Source organism: Lonchura striata, chromosome 1A, assembly GCF_050655825.1.
Source record: "Lonchura striata isolate lonStrDom1 chromosome 1A, ASM5065582v1, whole genome shotgun sequence".
NCBI lineage: Eukaryota > Metazoa > Chordata > Aves > Passeriformes > Estrildidae > Lonchura > Lonchura striata.
The window spans coordinates 4,168,008-4,185,493 of NC_140741.1; the positions used below are offsets into that span (position 1 = coordinate 4,168,008).

Here is a 17,486-nt window from a genome sequence, read left to right on the forward strand (position 1 = left end):
TCCTTCCAGAACCCTTCAAACTGTCTCACTCATTAGGGAAGGCCTCCAGCTCTGGAGTAGGAAATAACAGCTGAAGAGCAATATTATCAACAGTTTGGAGCCAGGGTTGAAGAGAAATGCATTGTCCAGCAGGAAGAAGCAAACTAAATACAAACATCCATCCTGCAACTTGGGCAGGACAGTACCTCTGGACTTGTGCCCCTATGTTTGTTTGGGGTGTTTGTTTGTTTGTTGGGATTTTTGTTGTTGGGTTTTTTTGTTTCTTTGGTTTTTTTGTTTGGTTTGGTTTGGTTTTTTCTGTTGGTTTGTTTTGGTTTGGTTTGTTTTGGGTTTTGGTTTTTTTCCCCTAAAGAAAACTGCCAGGACATGTTTAGTTAACATGCTTAAAGCAACAACAGCTTGCACCCAGGCAAGCAGGCTGCAGCAGCAGGGCAGCATGGCATGGGGTCCTCTGGCAGAGCACACAGGACCACCTCCTGCTTAACAGCATCGATGCCTGCAGTGGAGTGGTGGCAGCCTGTCCTTGGAGGCCTCCTGTCCACACTCTGATCCAGCCCAGGGTGGCCCAGCTCCTGGCAGGATCGCAGCACAGGGACACACGTGCCTGCAGGCAAATTGTCACAGCAGAGGTGCAGCAGGGCAGGGCAGGGAGTTAACCCAAGCAGGGGCCTGCTGTGGTGCAGCTGTGTGCCATCAGAAATAATGAGCTGCCTGCGTGTGAAGGGGACCATTCACACCCTCCTCACCACACTGCCCATCTGCCAGCCTCCAGCCACAGGCAGCACGGAGACAGCAGCGCAGTCAGGTAAGAGCCAGGACACCAAGGCTACACCAAAATGGGAGAAGACAGCGCACTAACAGTGCAGCACTGATCTTCCTGAGCTGCTCTTGCCGCTGTTTTATAGAGCCAGCACAATTCATTTATCCAGGCTGCCTTCATTTTATTGTTATTAATTGTTACGAGGTTTTTTTGGAAGGGATGGAGAAGCTTGTCTGATTAAAAATAGCTTTGGGGACGGCAGCTGGCAGAGTCACAATGAGAGAAGGATCCAGCTCCAGATCTTTCTTCAAAGAATATGCTCCTAGCAAGTAATTGGGTGCAATCAAATGCAGAGATAAACACTAGCACTTTCCAAGGTGTAGCTCAAGGCTCTGACAGTCACTGTTTGCTGACAAACATTCAGAAGGGTCAAAGACCTGCTCAAGTCTCTCAGACTTTCTGGCAGGACCAGTGTCCTACTGTTCTGCAAGGCTGGAGAGAACAGCGTATTCTACAGAGACCAGGATATCTGAGCACGGTGGGATTTCAGCTGCACAAAATACATCGTAACAGTTCCAAAATATAAGCAGCCTTAAGGGCTGAGAATCTGGTTTCATGCATGTGCATCTTCACTCTGTGGATGCTGCATGTGTGCTTCTGCAGAGCCCCTATCCACATGTCCCAAGCAGTTTCCACAGCTTTCTCACTTTGCATTCTGTATTAAGCAGGTGTCCACAAGTGGAAAAAGAAGCAGGATGCTGAAGAATGGACACTCTAAGTGAACAGTGAGTGCACTGAGAACTGCAGCTACACTTCCCCCATTTTTGATGCCAACTGACAGTTTGACTGCAGATCCTTACTCCCCATTTCCAGTACACATCAGACCCACCTGAACACGAACAGGAGCTTGTTCCTATGTTGTGCACATTTTCATTTTCTCTGCCTAAGCTTCCAGTGTGGTGCTGCAAGAATGGGTTTTGAACACTTTGAGCGAGCCACTGCTTCAGCTACAGGAGAGCTGTGCTGGTAGGTTCTGGCTGATGGAATCCAAGATCTTTGCTGCAGGACTGAGCAAGTCAGCTTTCCAGCATCCAAGTGCTCACCCCATCACCCAGCTTTGCTTCCAGCCAAGCCAGAGAACAGCAGGACTTCTGGAGAGCTGCCCTCATCCATAGCCTTTGAACTCCTCATGAGTGACTCTGCTGCTGCCACCACTCACTGGCTCTCTGAAGAATTTGCTTCTAGTAGCTCTTGGGCTCATGAAAATCATGTTTTGCATCCCCACAGATCAGGAGAGCTGGTCTGCCTTTAAAATGTTACTTTCTAATGCATTTTTGTGCTCACTTCCAGGAACGTTTTGGCAGTCTGTGAAGTTCATTCTTTGGAAAACATCTCACACTATGTCATTAGGTGAAAATGGCCTCTGGAACAGCTGAAAAATCAAAGTCTTTGCCCACACATCCTATTTGCAGGAGGCAAGTGACATGCTGCATCTTTTTGTTGGTGTTTTTGTGGTGTTGTTGGGTTGTTTGTTTGTTTGTTTGTTTACTCCAGCATGTATAAGGAAAACATCTGAAACTCTTAGAATTTATACAGGCAGATCTGACAGCCTTTTGAATTGTAGCTGAACTGTACACAACCACTGAATTTCTGAGCTTGCTTACTTGCTTCTTGCATATGCACTCGGCAATTCAGACCAAGTTTTAGCAGCTCCCACAGAAAGCACGGCTGCCGTGGGGACAACAGGCAGCTCGCTGCTGTAAACCAAAAACCTGTGCAGCAACACGGAAATCAATAACCCATGACAATTTATCATTGCTGAAGTTCCGGCCCTGTCTTTTTTTATTTTCTGTTTTCTTCCTTTGCCAGGACTGCCTGGACTAAAGGCAGCAGCAGCACATCGGGCAGGGAAAGCTGAGCCTGAGTCAGGGCAGCGAGTGCCACCTACTGAACCACGAGTTTTCCATCACCGCTTACTCCCCCACCCCGCTTCCCCCCAGCTTCCTCCAGGGCCTGGCTTACACTTCCAAAAAACACAAAGGAGTAGGAAAGAGGATTTAAGTTGTTTTTAAGGCCATAACCCCTATTTTAGCAGGCAAAACCTGGGAAGTGGGGGGGGGAGGAGGGGTGGGGAAGAAGGGCATTTATTTTCCAGGTTTTTGGTCTGCCTTAAGCAGAAAGGTACACAAAGAAGGGAAAAAAGTCCCTGCTTGAAAAACATTTCCTTTTAAATGGCATGATATGCCTTTAAGGGGTAGGTAGTAGGCAAAGATCCATGTTCACCACATACAGACTTGCCTTGTTCTTCCATTTCTGGCTGAGTGATAAAACGTTAAATGTCATTTCCTGTATCAGTGGTTAACCACTAGATGCTGGATCAGAGATTTACCAGAAGTGCAATATTCAAAAGTGGACCTGCTGCTTTCAATAACCCTTTCTTGCACCCTGTGGGAACCATTTAACCTTTGACAGAGAGGAGAAGAGAAAAATCATAAAGGGAAAACAAAATAAAAATGCTGTGGATTTTGGTAGGGAGAGAATTCTTGAGGTTGGTGTCAAGGGCTCACACTTCATACAGAAAGAAGAAATCCTTCCCCAGCCCAAACACCAAAGTTTGTGAGAAAGGGAAGCAACTGGGCTGTTGCTGAGCCCATGCTTCTATGGCAGCAGCTGGAGATCAGACACTGGGGGATGCGGCTGTTTGTTTTGCACTGATTTTCCTCCACTAACAGCCATCATATTTAGCAAGCAGACTGATACTGGAATCTAAAAACATGTACTCCCTACCAGCCCTTACTTTCTTTACCAGCCTTACATTTTACAGTGCAGAGGACAGCAGTTTCTCTGCCCAGACTGTATTCATTTTATCACTGTCATAACAATCAGTTTTGGGGTTGCAGGCATGAAAAATCATTCTGGGAAGAGCAGCTGGGAGAGTTTGGAGCAGATAAGGAAATTTCAGTTGAGGCTACATTTCTGAAGGCTGAATTTTGAACATGTGGTTGTGCAATTGCCTGCGCAAATAGAGGGTTATTTTCCTAATTACATAATATTTGTAAAGCACTTAGAACATGAAATGGCTAAGCACACATCAAGAAATACCAGTTAGAGAAAGTCGTGGCCAAATAGTGGTGGACAAGAATATAGAAATAATAGCAGCAGGTGTTTGGACATACACCTGATGTCCAAACTGCCTGTGTATGGCTCTTGGCTGCAGCAGCACCCCTTGCTTTACACTCCAGCCCCTGAATCCCTGCTCTCAAAGGGCTCAAACAACTTGCCTCAGTTGGAGAACACCTTTTTTCAGGGTGGGGAATGGCTCTGCCTTTGCTGTGTGCACTTTGCACAACACAGCCCTTGCCCCTGAAGGCAGCCTGCAGGGAGTATTGCAATTGAAATAATAAATAATAATAAGTTCAGAGTTGAGGTACCTCACTCCTTTCTACCTCTGCCAACAGGAAACCCCCACATTTCTTCTGTTATTCCTATTTATTCATTTGCACAGCAGCAGCACCCAGCTGACTCAGTCACGACCCGGAGCACAGACGTGGTCGGTGCTGTGCAAACACTCTGTGGCCACACAGTCCCTCCCTGGCAGGGCTGATGCTCTCAGACATGAAAGGGAAACACTCCCAGCATCCCAGGCCAGGCACAGCTTGACCACAGGTACCCGCGCCCTACGTGGAGTTCAGTTCCTGGAGCAGACTCAAGGAGGCAATAGGAATTGCACCAGTCTGATCCTGACTGTCCAGGCAAACGGGGGCAGAGCTCAGTGTTTGCACAGCACTGCTTGTGTTGCTGCCACAAACAAAGCTGAGTCCAGGGAGGAGGCTTCTGTGCCACTCAGGGAAAAACTGGAATAGTGGAAGATCCCAAAAGATTCCCCCAAAAGGCAAAGTGTTTTTATTCCTCACTCCAAAAGCAACAGGAAATCTCCAGATTACTCATCTTTTCCCAGGAACCCTAGCTGGAAATAAATCCAGGGGCCTTGCTATTTTCCAACACACACACGCACACACAAAGGAGCCCTGCAAAGACCTTAACACCAGCTGTGCTTGCCCTTGCCAGAACTTCCTGAATCCACCCCCGGTTATATCCTTGCTTGCCAAGCAATGCAAATATTTGAGAGGCCACCTCAATTCTGCAGTGCCTGGTGAAAAATCCGCATCAAACCCAAGCAGTAAAGGCTGAGGCTCACAGCAGCTTGGCAGCCAGAAGTCTTGTCAGGCAGGCCAAGCTCTTATATAGCAGGAGGTCACTGGAACACACTCTGGCTCACCTATCTCATTGATCAAAAGAGTGCAACTGCTCAGGAACATATCCTGATTGCCTTCCCTTTTTAAAGTCCAGTGCTGAGAAGCTGCTTCCCAGTGGGCAGAGAAGAAGATTCAGTATCTCAGGGAGAGAAAACATAGTTTTGTCTCAGCAACTGCTGAAACTCACAGCACGAATGAATTCTGCTGTGTAACCCAGAGGCTGTAGCCAAGAGAAACTTGAGTCAGAAGACCTGATTTCAGTTCCTGCCTCTGCTAGTGACCCACTGTTTGATCTTGGGTTAGTCACTTAACTGCCCCTGGAAATAAAGACTTCCTTTGATGACTCCTGCTTGGGAACAGCCTGGACATTGTCAAGGACAGGGAAGGGCAAGGTGACATCTGCAGCTGAGGCACAGATTGGCCTGTTGCTGCAAGGTATATGTGGAAGATGGGTGATGAGGAAGGAGTGAGGTAGAATAGGGGCTTGCTAAGCTTTTGAGGTGTTAAAAAAAGAATTCACAAAATGGGGACACCTCTCCTCATACATTGGGAACGTGGAGTTTCTGGGCTTCCAGTATGCAGCACAAGCAAGACAAGCCTCATCAGAGAGCCAGGAGATGACTTGCCTGTCATGCTCCAAGGGTCAAATCTCTGACCACATCAGCAATCCCACACATTCAGGAACTGTGAATCAGGGCTTCAGAAACTGCAAGTCTGACTTCAACTTCCCAAAGTTTCCAAAGCATACCCTTGCTAACTGTTTCCTTTTTTATAAGAGTACACATTTAATTGACTCCAGAAGCTGGAATTAATGATCTGTTTGTCAGCATGTAATGCTAGTACAGTATGGCCACCCCTTCATGCTTAATATTTGAAAAGCTTTTTCTGCTTCTCTGTAGTTCTGTAGTGGACCACACCTATTGCACAGAGGAAATAATTTCTGACTAAAGTCTAAGAAGAGACATAATCTCTTAAGAATTTTATTTTCTTTTTGTTTTAGGTCTGGTTTATACCTCAGAATTGTATTGATTTTAAGTCAGCTCATGGCAGACTGAGGACACATAGATTCATTAAACCAGGTCAAATCAAACGTCTCAGTTATAAGAACCAGGTGTGGCCAATTTAGCCCTCAACACCTACATCTTCATACACAACCTTTCAAGGTGGTCTCCACACAGCACACAGCTCCAGGCTTCGGCTTCAAGCCTGGCTTCCCTCTTTGCTCATACAAATGGACTACACAGATCTATCTCAACGGTGAATGTGCAGCCTCTGTTCCAGGTGTGTGCTGCCCTGCAGCAGCTCAGCTGAATTCTGACCCAGCCACATTTCTCCATGCCTTCACCTCTGCCTTTTCAAACACCCCTGACAGCTGCAGGAAGGGGTGGTGTTGCCATCTGAAGGCGTGCGGAGGCTGAGGCCAAGGAACCCAAGAGAAACACAAGGTGAGGCTGCCGCACCCCTGGGGCTATCACAGGTAAACAACCCTTTGAGCTGGCTTTAAGCAGGAAACTCTGCTTTGTCCAGAGGTTGTTCCACAGGTATAGTCATAACAATCCCCACAGCAAAAGTAGGGAAAACCCAACAACATTATGTTTATTCATGAAGACTTGTGTTTATGTCCTCCTGTGCAAGGCCCCAAACTGAGTTGTGGTGGTTTTTTATCCAGCAAAAAGCAGCAGTAGAAAGCACCCTGGTGTGTGCCTTCTGCCCTATGCACTGTGTGTAAAATTTGGCTTTGTACTGTTTGGATGGTCAAGGCTTCAACATGTGAAAAAAGCCTTGAGGGCATAACATGGATTCAAAAGATCCATTTCCATGGGCTAGACTTCCTGGAAGTCTGAAGTGTAGCTATGGTCACCCCTGAAATATAAATTAGTTTCTTGGTCAACAGTTTCTGATGTAAAGAGATTTTAGCTTTAGAAGATGACAGGTTTGGCTGTCTTGAGGTTATTAAAGTAAGGGGCTGAAATGAGTGAGCAGCTGAGTTATACTGGACAGTTTTTAATTTGCCAAAGGAAGGTGAAGATAGTGTTATGGGTGAAAACACAAAACTAGGTTGTTTTTTTTTTTTAAAGAAAAAATTAATGCAGAAGAGATTCAAAATTAGGAGTTGATACTTTCAGAGATTCTGAGAAATTTAATTTTCTATTATACTCTCTATAAAGGGCAACATTAATATCATTTTTTCTTTTAAATCTAGACTATTCTTTATTGCTGTAGACCATGCTTTGCAGCATGTCTATTCTTATCACTGTGCATGGATTTGTCAGTTTGTAAAGCACTGCAGGCTGTGACCTAAGCAGACAGAGATGTGCTGAAATGTAAACTATCACATTTGGTAGGGATGTAAGCATCTCTCTTAAGAGAATGGACTGAGCTGGGGCTGTGCAGCTGGAGAGGAGCCCCAGCTGAGAGGGGCCCTCAGCCCTGGGTGTCCCTGGCTGCAGGGAGGGCTCCGAGCAGGGCCCAGGCTCTGCTCTGGGGCCCAGCAATGGCACCAGAGCCACGGGCAGGGACTGAGCCCAGGAGGCTCCACCTGGGCAGGAGGCACAGCTTCTGTCCTGGGCAGGGACCCAGCCTGAGCAGATTGTCCAGAGAGGCTGGGGAGTCTCCTCACTGGGGATATCCCAGACCCCTCTGGACACAATCCTGTGCCCTGTGCTCTGGGATGGCCCTGCTGGAGCGGGGAGGTGGCACCAGATGACAAGTGTGGTCCCTTCCAAACTGACCCATCCTGGGATTTTGTGTAACACAGGAGAGTTACAGAGGTTATTAGAATTTTGCAGAGAAGCAGTTCCTTCAACGATAGGGCAAACCCTTAGGGCTTACACATCATGAACTGGCTCCAAAAACTGAAACACAAAAAAAAATTCCCATAATATTTTTAATTCACTTCCTACGGTTTACAATTTGAAGATTTTTCTCTTTAAGCACAAGAGTTATGATTTTTGCATTAAAAATAATGTGGTAGTCTAATCAATGTGCAGACACAAACAAGAAGTAAACTGGGGAAACTGGCCATTTGGGGAAAGATGTACTGGGCAGAATTGAGAGGGTTTCACTGTCAGGGGCTGTGGGGGTGACCTGTGGAGCCCATGAACTGCCTTGAGCTTTGAAACAGGTGGGACCAGTCCACAGAGAGCAAATGTTCAACCAAAGTAGAACATGGCACCTCCACTCGAACAAATTTAATTGTGAGTGGCAGCTGTTAGGAGAGAAGTGAGGATTCAGGTGAGGCGATGCAGGAAAAACACGGAGAAGATTTGTGTACAAGAGCAATAGAAGGACATGGAGGGTGAAAATGTTGAGGGTGTGGCTGGAGACCCACTTTCCAAGAAGGCAATTTTCACTGATTTAGAGACACCTGAGCAATTGCCTTCAGTGGAGGTCCCACCCACAGTAAGCAACCCTGGGAAGGCTAGAGGAGCCCTGCCTAGGAAGCAAAGAGCAGCAGATAAAAGCCATTGAGCACTCAGTTCCAGGGCTGTGTGCCACCATCCCCTCACTGAAAAGACTGGGAGGGACTGTGTGCAAACTGTGATGAAAACTCATTTCAAAGGCAGCTGAGCCTTGGGACCAGTGAGGAAGAATCTTTGGCAGAAGATCAGCTTGGGGAAGGAGAAAGAAAGGTGAGTGACAACAGGGGACAACTTATTTTCTCTGTTCCTAAAAACAATAGCTCATAACTTATTATAAGAGCTGAAAAACTGTTTCCTCCTGCTCCCTGACTCAAGCTGCTGTAAAATGCAATTATATAGGATGCCTTTCTAGGTCTAGTGCTCTAAACTTGGTAAGGCCAAGCATCTGTTACCTTATAAGGTTCATTTTGCAGCTACCCACTTCTTGCAATGTCTCCTTGCCTTCCAGTTGTTTTATTTTCCCAAACCTTTCCTTTACTTCTTTCCAGCAAATAGGGAAAAGCCTCTCAAGTAGTTTTACTTCTCTAAATTCGTCACTCATTCCCTCACAGACCTGAAATTATAAACAGCTGTGTACAAAAACACGGTGCTTCTGGAGTAACCAATGCTTAGGACTCATGGGGAGGGTTATGACTTCAGCCTGTGCACAGGCAGAGGACGGGAGTGCCGGAAACGAAGATCCTGCTGCAGCCTAGTTTCCCTCAGCCTGAACAATAGAAGGACACGTGGGATGTACGGATAATTCCTTATAAAGAAAACGCCTCTCAATTTACTCGGGAAGCTCCAGGAAACCAAGAAGGAATAAAAACCCCAGCAAAGCAGATCCCCTGTGGTGTCCCCCAGGTATCTGTGACAGCAAGGAGATGTCCAAGAGCCTGCCAAAGAGGAGATGCCTGGGGCGGTGAATCAGCCTCTCTGGCATGGCCTCTGGGGCCAAGTGACTCCAGCCAAAAATGCCAAGGTGAAGGGAAAAGGGTCACATCAAGCACTCTCAGAGGACCACCTGGTCACTGTCAGCTATTTGGGCAAGACATGTTGTTGCATTTACCCACATTAATTGCTCAGGAGTCAAGATTTTCCAGACAGACGCATGAGCAAGTAAAAGCACAAAGGTTATTTTTGTTAGCAGAAATTAGCTCCAAATAAAACCCAAAGCTACTTCCCTGCAAAGTGTCAGGAACTTCCTGTGGAGAAACCCAACTACTGAATGAGAAAACAAGATTGGCTGTTAGTGTGAATGCTTTCAAGGTTTAACTTCTCCATAACTGTTTGTGTGAGCCTATTAATGTAGACTTGAGCTTTTCCTACTTAGAAGCTGATGACTCTGACCAAGCAAGGCTTAGTGCTTCCAAACTGCCAATATGTAGGTGACCTCAGCATTCCTATTCACAAAACCACTGTCCACTCTTGTACTCCTACCTGCCCAATGAGAGCTTTCCCCTTGCAAACAGAGCATTCCAACTTACATACAATTGCAACAAAATCAGCAGCAAACATCACCATAAAAAGCAAAGTCTGTTGTCTGCTTTCACATTTTAAAAACTCTTTATATTTTTGGTCATGAGACAAACCACTTGATCTTGTGCAGAAGGTATTCCCTAAATGCAAACAACTGCCTGGTAGACAGATCTCTAGCAAATTATTTTTCTGAAACAAATGAGCATTCATTTGTTTAGCATGCAGGAATGAATCTGGATGTAGATTTCATAAAACTATGCATCACAGCCTCATGAAAAAGATGATTCCAGCCTTGGGATGTAGCGCCATCTGCAGAAGTGCTGTTTTCCCTGCGTTTAGACAGGCCATGCAGTGTCTTGTGAAGAGAAGAAACATCTGTCTTCATCCATGATGCAATAACAAAGAGACAACAAAAGAACATCTCCACTAGAATCAACATGGCCCCTTTCCCCCCTGGGCCTCTCTTTGAGGTCCATCTGTATTAGGATCCTTCTGTATTTTGCCACAGGAAGAGGTGAGGGGAAAGGGAAGTAGAAAAGGCTTCTTCATTTAATGGTGCAGCACTAGAAAAACAATCTAGGAATAGAATGACCATATTTTTAAAACTGAGGATTCTGGTTTGTGGCCTGCCTTCCTTCCTCCCTGTCTTCCTTCCTGTAAAACGTGTTGTATTCCAGGGAAAAAAATGCCACCTTGTGAAGGCATGTTGGTACCATCACTTTCAGCTCCTCTACTTCCATCTCAGTGGGTAAGATCAGGAATGTCTAGGTGTGGAAGATTTATGTCTCAACGACTTTCATGTCAAGAGTCCTCTGGGTATCTTTTGACACACAAGTTATCAGTACCAGTTTTAGCTGATAGGGACACTGTGTTTCCTCTGTGCCCACTCTGTTTATTCCTGTGCCCAGGCCAAGTCCTCTGTTTCACTTATGCAAGTGTTTGGAATATGGAATTGATCTCACTGAAAACTAACCTCCCCTCCACCTGCCCTCCTGCACTTTTTGTTTTTTCTGGCTCTCAGCTGCATCAGGTCACTTTGTGTGCAGTCACACAAAGGGTGGTGCCAGCAAGTAGAAACTGGGAAGCAGAGAAGGGGTTGCTCCTCTTGATGGCAGTGGCAGTAAGTGGACTGACAGTGACACTAGAGGGACACACAAACCACGACTCAAGAACAGGAGAAAATCCATCGCTCATTGTTCACTCATTCTGAGGGACATCCAGCTCCAGGCTTTGTATGGCAGAGGAAACTGTATCACATAAACATTCTAGAGTAAGTCAAACAGTTTTAAAATGGACTGACAGAGGACACTTCACATGGCAGCACCCTCGAGCCTCCTACAGAGGAGGGAAGGTCACAGAGTTGTGAGCTGTGGCTGAACTGTGCAAGCCCTGCTCTGCTCCAGGGCTCCTCTGCTGCACCATCCCCAAGGAAGGTCCTTAATACTTTGGTGATGGATCAGCTGCTCCAGCTGCACAGAAACTGCCCCCCGAGGGAGTGAGAGGTGTGGAAAAGGCAGTTTTTGATCCTAGGAGATCTGTGGAGCGAGGCTTTAAACTAAAATTGGTAGGGAAACGGCAAAGCACAAGGGCTGAACAGATGAACAGACAGAAGGCAATGGCAGCCACAGCCATGGTGTGTGAGGCAGGAGCAGGGAGGCTGGAAAAGCTGCCCGTGGCTAGGCACACACGTGAGACAAGGCAAGATTTCCTCTCCAATGTAGAAAAATAAAAACAGCTGTTCTCCCCTTTCTCTCCCCTCTTGCAAAAATGTTTAGCATCAAAGTCTGTCTCTTTAAAGCATACCCCCATACATTTTCTCCCATAGATTCACCACTGGTTTTGAACTGACGCAGCCCAGCATAGGGAGCGTCCCGGGTTTGTGTTCTCCAGGCAGAGGATGGGATCCCGCTGGAGGACGGGGGCAGTGTGGGGGTGTTGGGGAGGGGTGCAGGGGACCTGGGGCAGATGTACCCGTGTGGAACTGAGAGGCATCAGCCACTCTCGCCCCGGAGCCTGCCTGCTCCCCAAAACCGCGCTGTGCCATCGCTGTGCCACCAGCGGGCACCGCCTGGGAGCATCCCGGGTGTGCCCTGTCCCAAGGGCATCCCGAGGGTATCCAGGCAGTGTCCCGGTGTATCCCGGGATGTCCCGGCACTGTCCCGATCGCGCTTCCTTGTCGCCACCTGGCGCCCGGCGGGAAGTCTAAACAATCTGCCCGTGGTGTTTCCTACCTTGCTGTCTCAAGGACAGGGTGTGAGAAAGATGTTTTATTAGTTAACCAATCAAATAGAATGTATCGTGTCGGTCTATTTAAGCCGAAGTTTCCTTTCCAAAAAAGCCTTATTTTCTTCCTTTTTGCGCTGCATCCTCGTCTGTTCTTGTGTCATTCTTGGTGCAAGGGTGACATCAAAGCCTCATGGTGGGAACTGCAGTTACCTTCTATGTCAGGTTATCTCTTTCTCAGGAACACCTGTCGAGCCCTGCCTTTCATCTGTGTTTGCAACTGTGAAGTGTTGCCCACATTATTATTCAGCTAAGGATTTCCTTTTCCTAGAACATGATTTTAAAGCCATGGTGCCTAAAGCTTGGTATGCCTTTGGAACCATCAGTACCCAGTTATGGAGCTTCCTAAGTTAAATTCTAGGCTGCAGGTGAGACTTCAGTGGAGGAAACACTGCATGAATTTCTGCCCATGGTGGCACCTGAATAAACACTCCAGATCTGAGGATGACAAGGACACTTGCAATCCCATGTAAATAATGCATGGATTGATCTTTTGCTCTGTGATCTGCACAAGGCTGGTTGTTACTACAGACTGTGCTGCCAGTTTTTAGGGAAAACCAAGGAAATGGAGCTAATAAAGCAAGAATTTATTTATATATATAGTAAGATATACTTGGAGAACAAGTGCATCTTACTGTTTTCTGGAGAAGCAGTTGTTTCATCCGTTGTCTCTGTGCTGCTCTCTTATGGCTTTCTGAGCTGCATATGAAGGAAAAGAGAAGTAATGGAATTTCCTCAGGCATCATGACACCAAAATGTTAATTTGCTCAGCATACACTGAGCAAATGCACTTGATTATACTTTGAAAATTTACAGATTTCCTCCACTTTCAAACATCTTTGATCAGCAGCCATATGGTTAATGTTACCTTTAAGCAATTGCTGGGCATCCAGATTAGCTCTCTTCAAAAAATAAGGGCTGTTCACAATGCTCAAATCAGTTTATCCAACAGCTATTGAGTAAGATTTTGTGGGAGGTGGGAGAGGGGTTTTTAACCATAAAATTAATTATAGCATGAAGTATCAATATTTAAAACAAGCAGACATCATCCTATAATAAATATAATTTAAAATACAAGATATTCTGTAATAGAGTTATTGGCTAACTAAAAGTCTTAAAAGTTCAAATGAGATTGGAGCACCACCTTCTATTTAACCAAGGGAAATACCTGAAGCAACAAAATCCCCAGAAGCATTTAGATGGTCAGTCAGTCAAAGGCTGCTAGGGTCAAAGGTTCAACCAGATAAAGGTTTATTCCTTGTGCTGAAGGGAAAATCTAAGTATATTGCATTATGGTCAACTTTGGCCTTGAAAACAGAGGTCCATGAAACACCAAGGATCAACAAGGGGAACGGAAAGGACAAGGAAGGACAAACTGTAAGCGGGGGCCAAGCACTGCTAAAGTGGTGCCCTGTGCCTCCTTCCCTCTGGCACAGTCCCCATGGACCAGCTCCAGGGCTCATCCAGAAAGCCTGGAGAGGAGATGGGGCCAGAGGCAGGGTTACAGCACAGGCTCTAGGTCTTTCCAGAAGCCAGGATGGCAGACAGGTAGAGCCACAGCCCTCACTATTCCACTCAATCACTCCTGAGAGAAGCTGGGCTCTGCCTCTCCTGTGCTGTGTGGGGAGCTGACAACAGCTCAGCCTCCTCTTCTGTAGATTAAACTCGCCCATGGCTCTCACCTTCCCTTTGCAAGACATGAGCTCTAGGCTCCTCACCATCTGGGGGCCTTTTGCTGGACCCTCCTCAGGTTCTTCATGTCCTTTTGTGGACATTCTTTTCCAGGTGGGCCCAGCTGCACTGAGCAGGAGCTGGAAGGAGTTTTTGGTGGTCTGTGTGCAGTGAGAGCACCCTGCCAGCTCACAGTCAGCAGGCATCCACTGTAACCCCAGTGTAATGCACTGGAACCCCAGCATCCACTGTAACTCCTTTTTAGCAAAATAGCTGCTCAGCCAGTATGTGGGGCAATTCTGCCCCGGTGTGGAGCTTCACGTGAGTTCTTACTGCAGTCTTTGTTGGTTCTTTTCTTGAGGATTTTGAGGTCTTTCTGCATGGGGGTCCTGGCATTTGTCTCTGCCACTTTCCCTACTCTGGTGTCACCTGCAGAGATGCCGAGGGTGCTCTCTGTGCCCTCGTCCCCATCAGTGCTGAAGGTGTTGAACAAACAAGCCCAAGAGACAAAGTGCTGTGTTGGTGGGACTGACTGCAGGCAGCCTGAGGAGAGCCAGCCAGAGGTCTTCTACACCTAAATTCTCTCCACCACACACTGCTGCATTTCAGTCATATGATTTGTTTGGTGTATCACACTCCAGCCCATAACATTATTTAGTCTTTTGGTAAGATTAGAAAGAAGGGGAAATAATCCCAGCAGATCTCCTATTTGGCTCAACACCCGACGAGTGTTTAACCAAAACACAAGGGCTCTTTTATGTTGCTGCTGCTGGGCGGAGAGGCAGCATCAGCCCACAGGAGCTCCCACAGCCCGGACCGCTCCTGGCCCCGCTCCTTCCATTTCTGCCAAGCGCCCACAGCGCCGGCACCCCAACAAAGAGCTTTTTCAGGCATCAGAAAGTTACAACCCGGCTGCAGGAACCGTATCAAATCCTATTTCTGATAACTAAACTCCATTTAATCTGTCCATAATCCTTCAAATACTGTAAATATTTGTCTTTCGATTAAGAAAACAAAACAAACCCACGGGGAGTGGCGGGGTCGGGGTGCTGTTTTTAAATCCTTTACAGGACACTCTCACCGAGTGTCTGGGGATGCTCGGGTGCTCCCGGCTCCCTTTTCACTGGTACTCATGGGAGCAACTCCTTCCTGGGGAAGGCAGAGCATCCCGAGGACGCACCGGCTGGTTTCTCGGGAAGGCAGAGCAGCCGGAGGCTGCTGCAGCGGGCACAAGGCGGGGTGTTGGATGCGGGGTGCGGGATGAGGGACGCAGGATGTAGGATGAGCGATGCAGGTGCGGGATGCGGGATGCGGGATGCGGTGCCGCCGGCCCGCGGTCCGTGCCGCCATCGATGGCTCGGCGCTCGGGCAGCCCCATCGAGGAGTCGGAGCTCGGCTGCGGCCGAGCCCCCGAGGCCGCGGGCACCATCTTGGAGCCGGGCAGGGCGGTACCGCGGCGTCAGTGGGCCGGGTTTGGGCCCGCTCCGGGCCAGGGACAGCCCCACACAGCAGCACGGGCGGGGGACGTGCTGCAGAGCGGCTCTGCGGGGAGGGATCTGGGAGTCCCGCTGGTGACAGGCTGGCCGCCGCACGGGAGCGCGCCCGGCAGCTCGGGGCCCTCCTGCCCCTCTGCCCGCCTCACGGAGGGCACGGCCGGAGGCTCTGTGCAGCCAGGACAGAGGGACGGGGAGCTGCTGGAGAGGGGCACGGACATGGCGAGGGCTCCGATCTCTGCCGTGAGGGGCGACTGTGCGAGCCGCGCCTGTTTATTCCGGGGAACACTGTGGGGGGATCCCATTAATGCGTATAAATATCTCAAATGGGCGCCAAGAGGACGGTACCAGACTTTTCAGTGGTGCCCAGCGACAGAACAAGGCGCAGCGGCCACGAAGCGAAGCACAAGGAGTTTAATCTAGGCGTGAGGAAGCACTGGAGGCGGCAGAGCCCTGGAGCAGCTGCCCAGGGCGGGAGCGGGGAGCGAAGTCCAAATCCCCGAACAGGTTTCCGTGCCCGGGCAGGGCGGGCTCCCGAGCGCTGACAATTCCCGGCCCCGCTCCCGCTGCCGGCGGCCGGGGCGGAGCGGAGCGGCCCCGCGCGCATGCGCAGCGCCGCGCCCGCCGCTCCATGGCACAGGCGCGGTGGCGCTGCCGCTGCGGCCCCGGCGGGAGCGGCGGCGGCGGGAGGAGGAGGAGGAGGAGGAGCGGGGCGCGGGAGGAAGAAGATGCCGGGGAAGCTGAAGGTGAAGATCGTGGCGGGGCGCCATTTGCCGGTGATGGACCGCGCCAGCGACCTGACCGACGCCTTCGTGGAGGTGGGCGCGGGGAGCGGGCCGGGCCCGCGCGGCGGCGGCACCTGCCGGGCCGGCAGCGGGGCCAGGGGCGGGAGGCCGGGCCGGGGCTGCGGGACGTGGCAGCGGCTGCCCGGCGGCAGCGCCGTCCCTGCAGCTTGGCACACCCGTGCCGCGCTCGGTCACAGCTGCGGCTCGCTGCTCGCAGAGGTCATTCCCAGCCTCGCTGGTTCCCGGCGAGGAGGATGGCGAAGTGATGAAACCATCTCTAAATCACTTGTGTTGCCGATTATGTGAGTGGTTGCACAGGCTTTGCTTTTAATATTCGTCTTTCCTCTTAAAACATTTGAAATACTAAAATATTTTCCAAGGGGGCTTTTAGTCAGCAAATACTTAATGTTGTTTGCGTGTTTAAATCACTTTATTGCGCCCAGGTTGTCTGGCTTCAGCCTTCTTTGCGGTCACGTAGTTTGCAGGCAGTATGTAAGGTCTTGCTCAGGAAGGGACTGTAAAATAAGGTGAAGTACAAAATAAGTGGAATTATTTAAGGCCCAGGTGGGATGGGGCTCTGAGCAACGTGATCCTATGGGTGACAACTCTGCCCGTGGCAGGGGGTTTGAATTAGATGGGCTTTAGGGCCCCTCCCAATCCTTCCAAGCCTTTTTATGATTCTGTTACATATGGTTTTTGATTAATTTCTTCCAATACCAATGACTTAGAACATTTCAGAATTATTCCATAGGTTCGGGACTCATACTCTGGGAAAATTCAGAGCTATTTAAAAATGATGTGCTGTGGAAATGCGTGGTTTGTGCCACAAATACTGCTTGAGGTGTACCACAAATGAGTGGTTGAAGTTGGCATGATACTAGAATTAAAGTAGGAAGACAGAATGCCTTTCTAGACCTGTATACACTGGAAAATCTTATAAAAATAAATTTGGGGTATATAAGTCCTGATTTAATTTGGTGCTTAAAAATTTTTGGATGATGTTAGAGCCTAAGGGCATTGCTAAATGGGAGAGTAAGCTGGTGGAAAGTGAAGGTGTATTTCAGCTTTTCAGTGGAACAAAAATAGTACATAATTTTATTTTATTACATGAAACTTAGCATTTCACCCTTTTGTCAGCTGTTTCACCCATCAGGTTTTAGTTTTTAAAAGCTTCTCTTGTAGACTGCCTGTTAATCCAGTTTAAAATTACAACAACCCTGATGCTTGTTACTAGGAGACAGAGAAAACAGGACTAGGAAATACAGTTTACCAAGTTTCATTTGGCTTGTTTTTACTCTGTGTTAGGAGAAACAGCTCTCCTCTTCTGTGGGTTACTTGTTCCCCAGCCCTACTGTTGG

General features: G+C 48.4%; 1 protein-coding gene across 29 annotated transcripts in view; it reads left to right on the forward strand.

The window, feature by feature from the left end:
• The first annotated feature begins 15,960 nt into the window (after nt 1-15,960).
• C2CD5 (C2 calcium dependent domain containing 5) overlaps nt 15,961-17,486 on the forward strand; it is a 65,288-nt gene continuing 63,762 nt past the window's right edge. For 12 of the 29 annotated variants that reach the window (XM_085569689.1, XM_085569691.1, XM_031503666.3 and 9 more), the window contains exon 1: nt 15,963-16,161. In XM_085569689.1, the coding sequence (XP_085425815.1) occupies nt 16,072-16,161 (90 nt within the window). In that variant the 5' untranslated portion in view covers nt 15,963-16,071. Of the gene's footprint in view, nt 16,162-17,486 lie in introns of all 29 variants that reach the window. The other 17 variants (XM_021529961.3, XM_021529960.3, XM_021529963.3 and 14 more) reach the window with 4 other exon arrangements.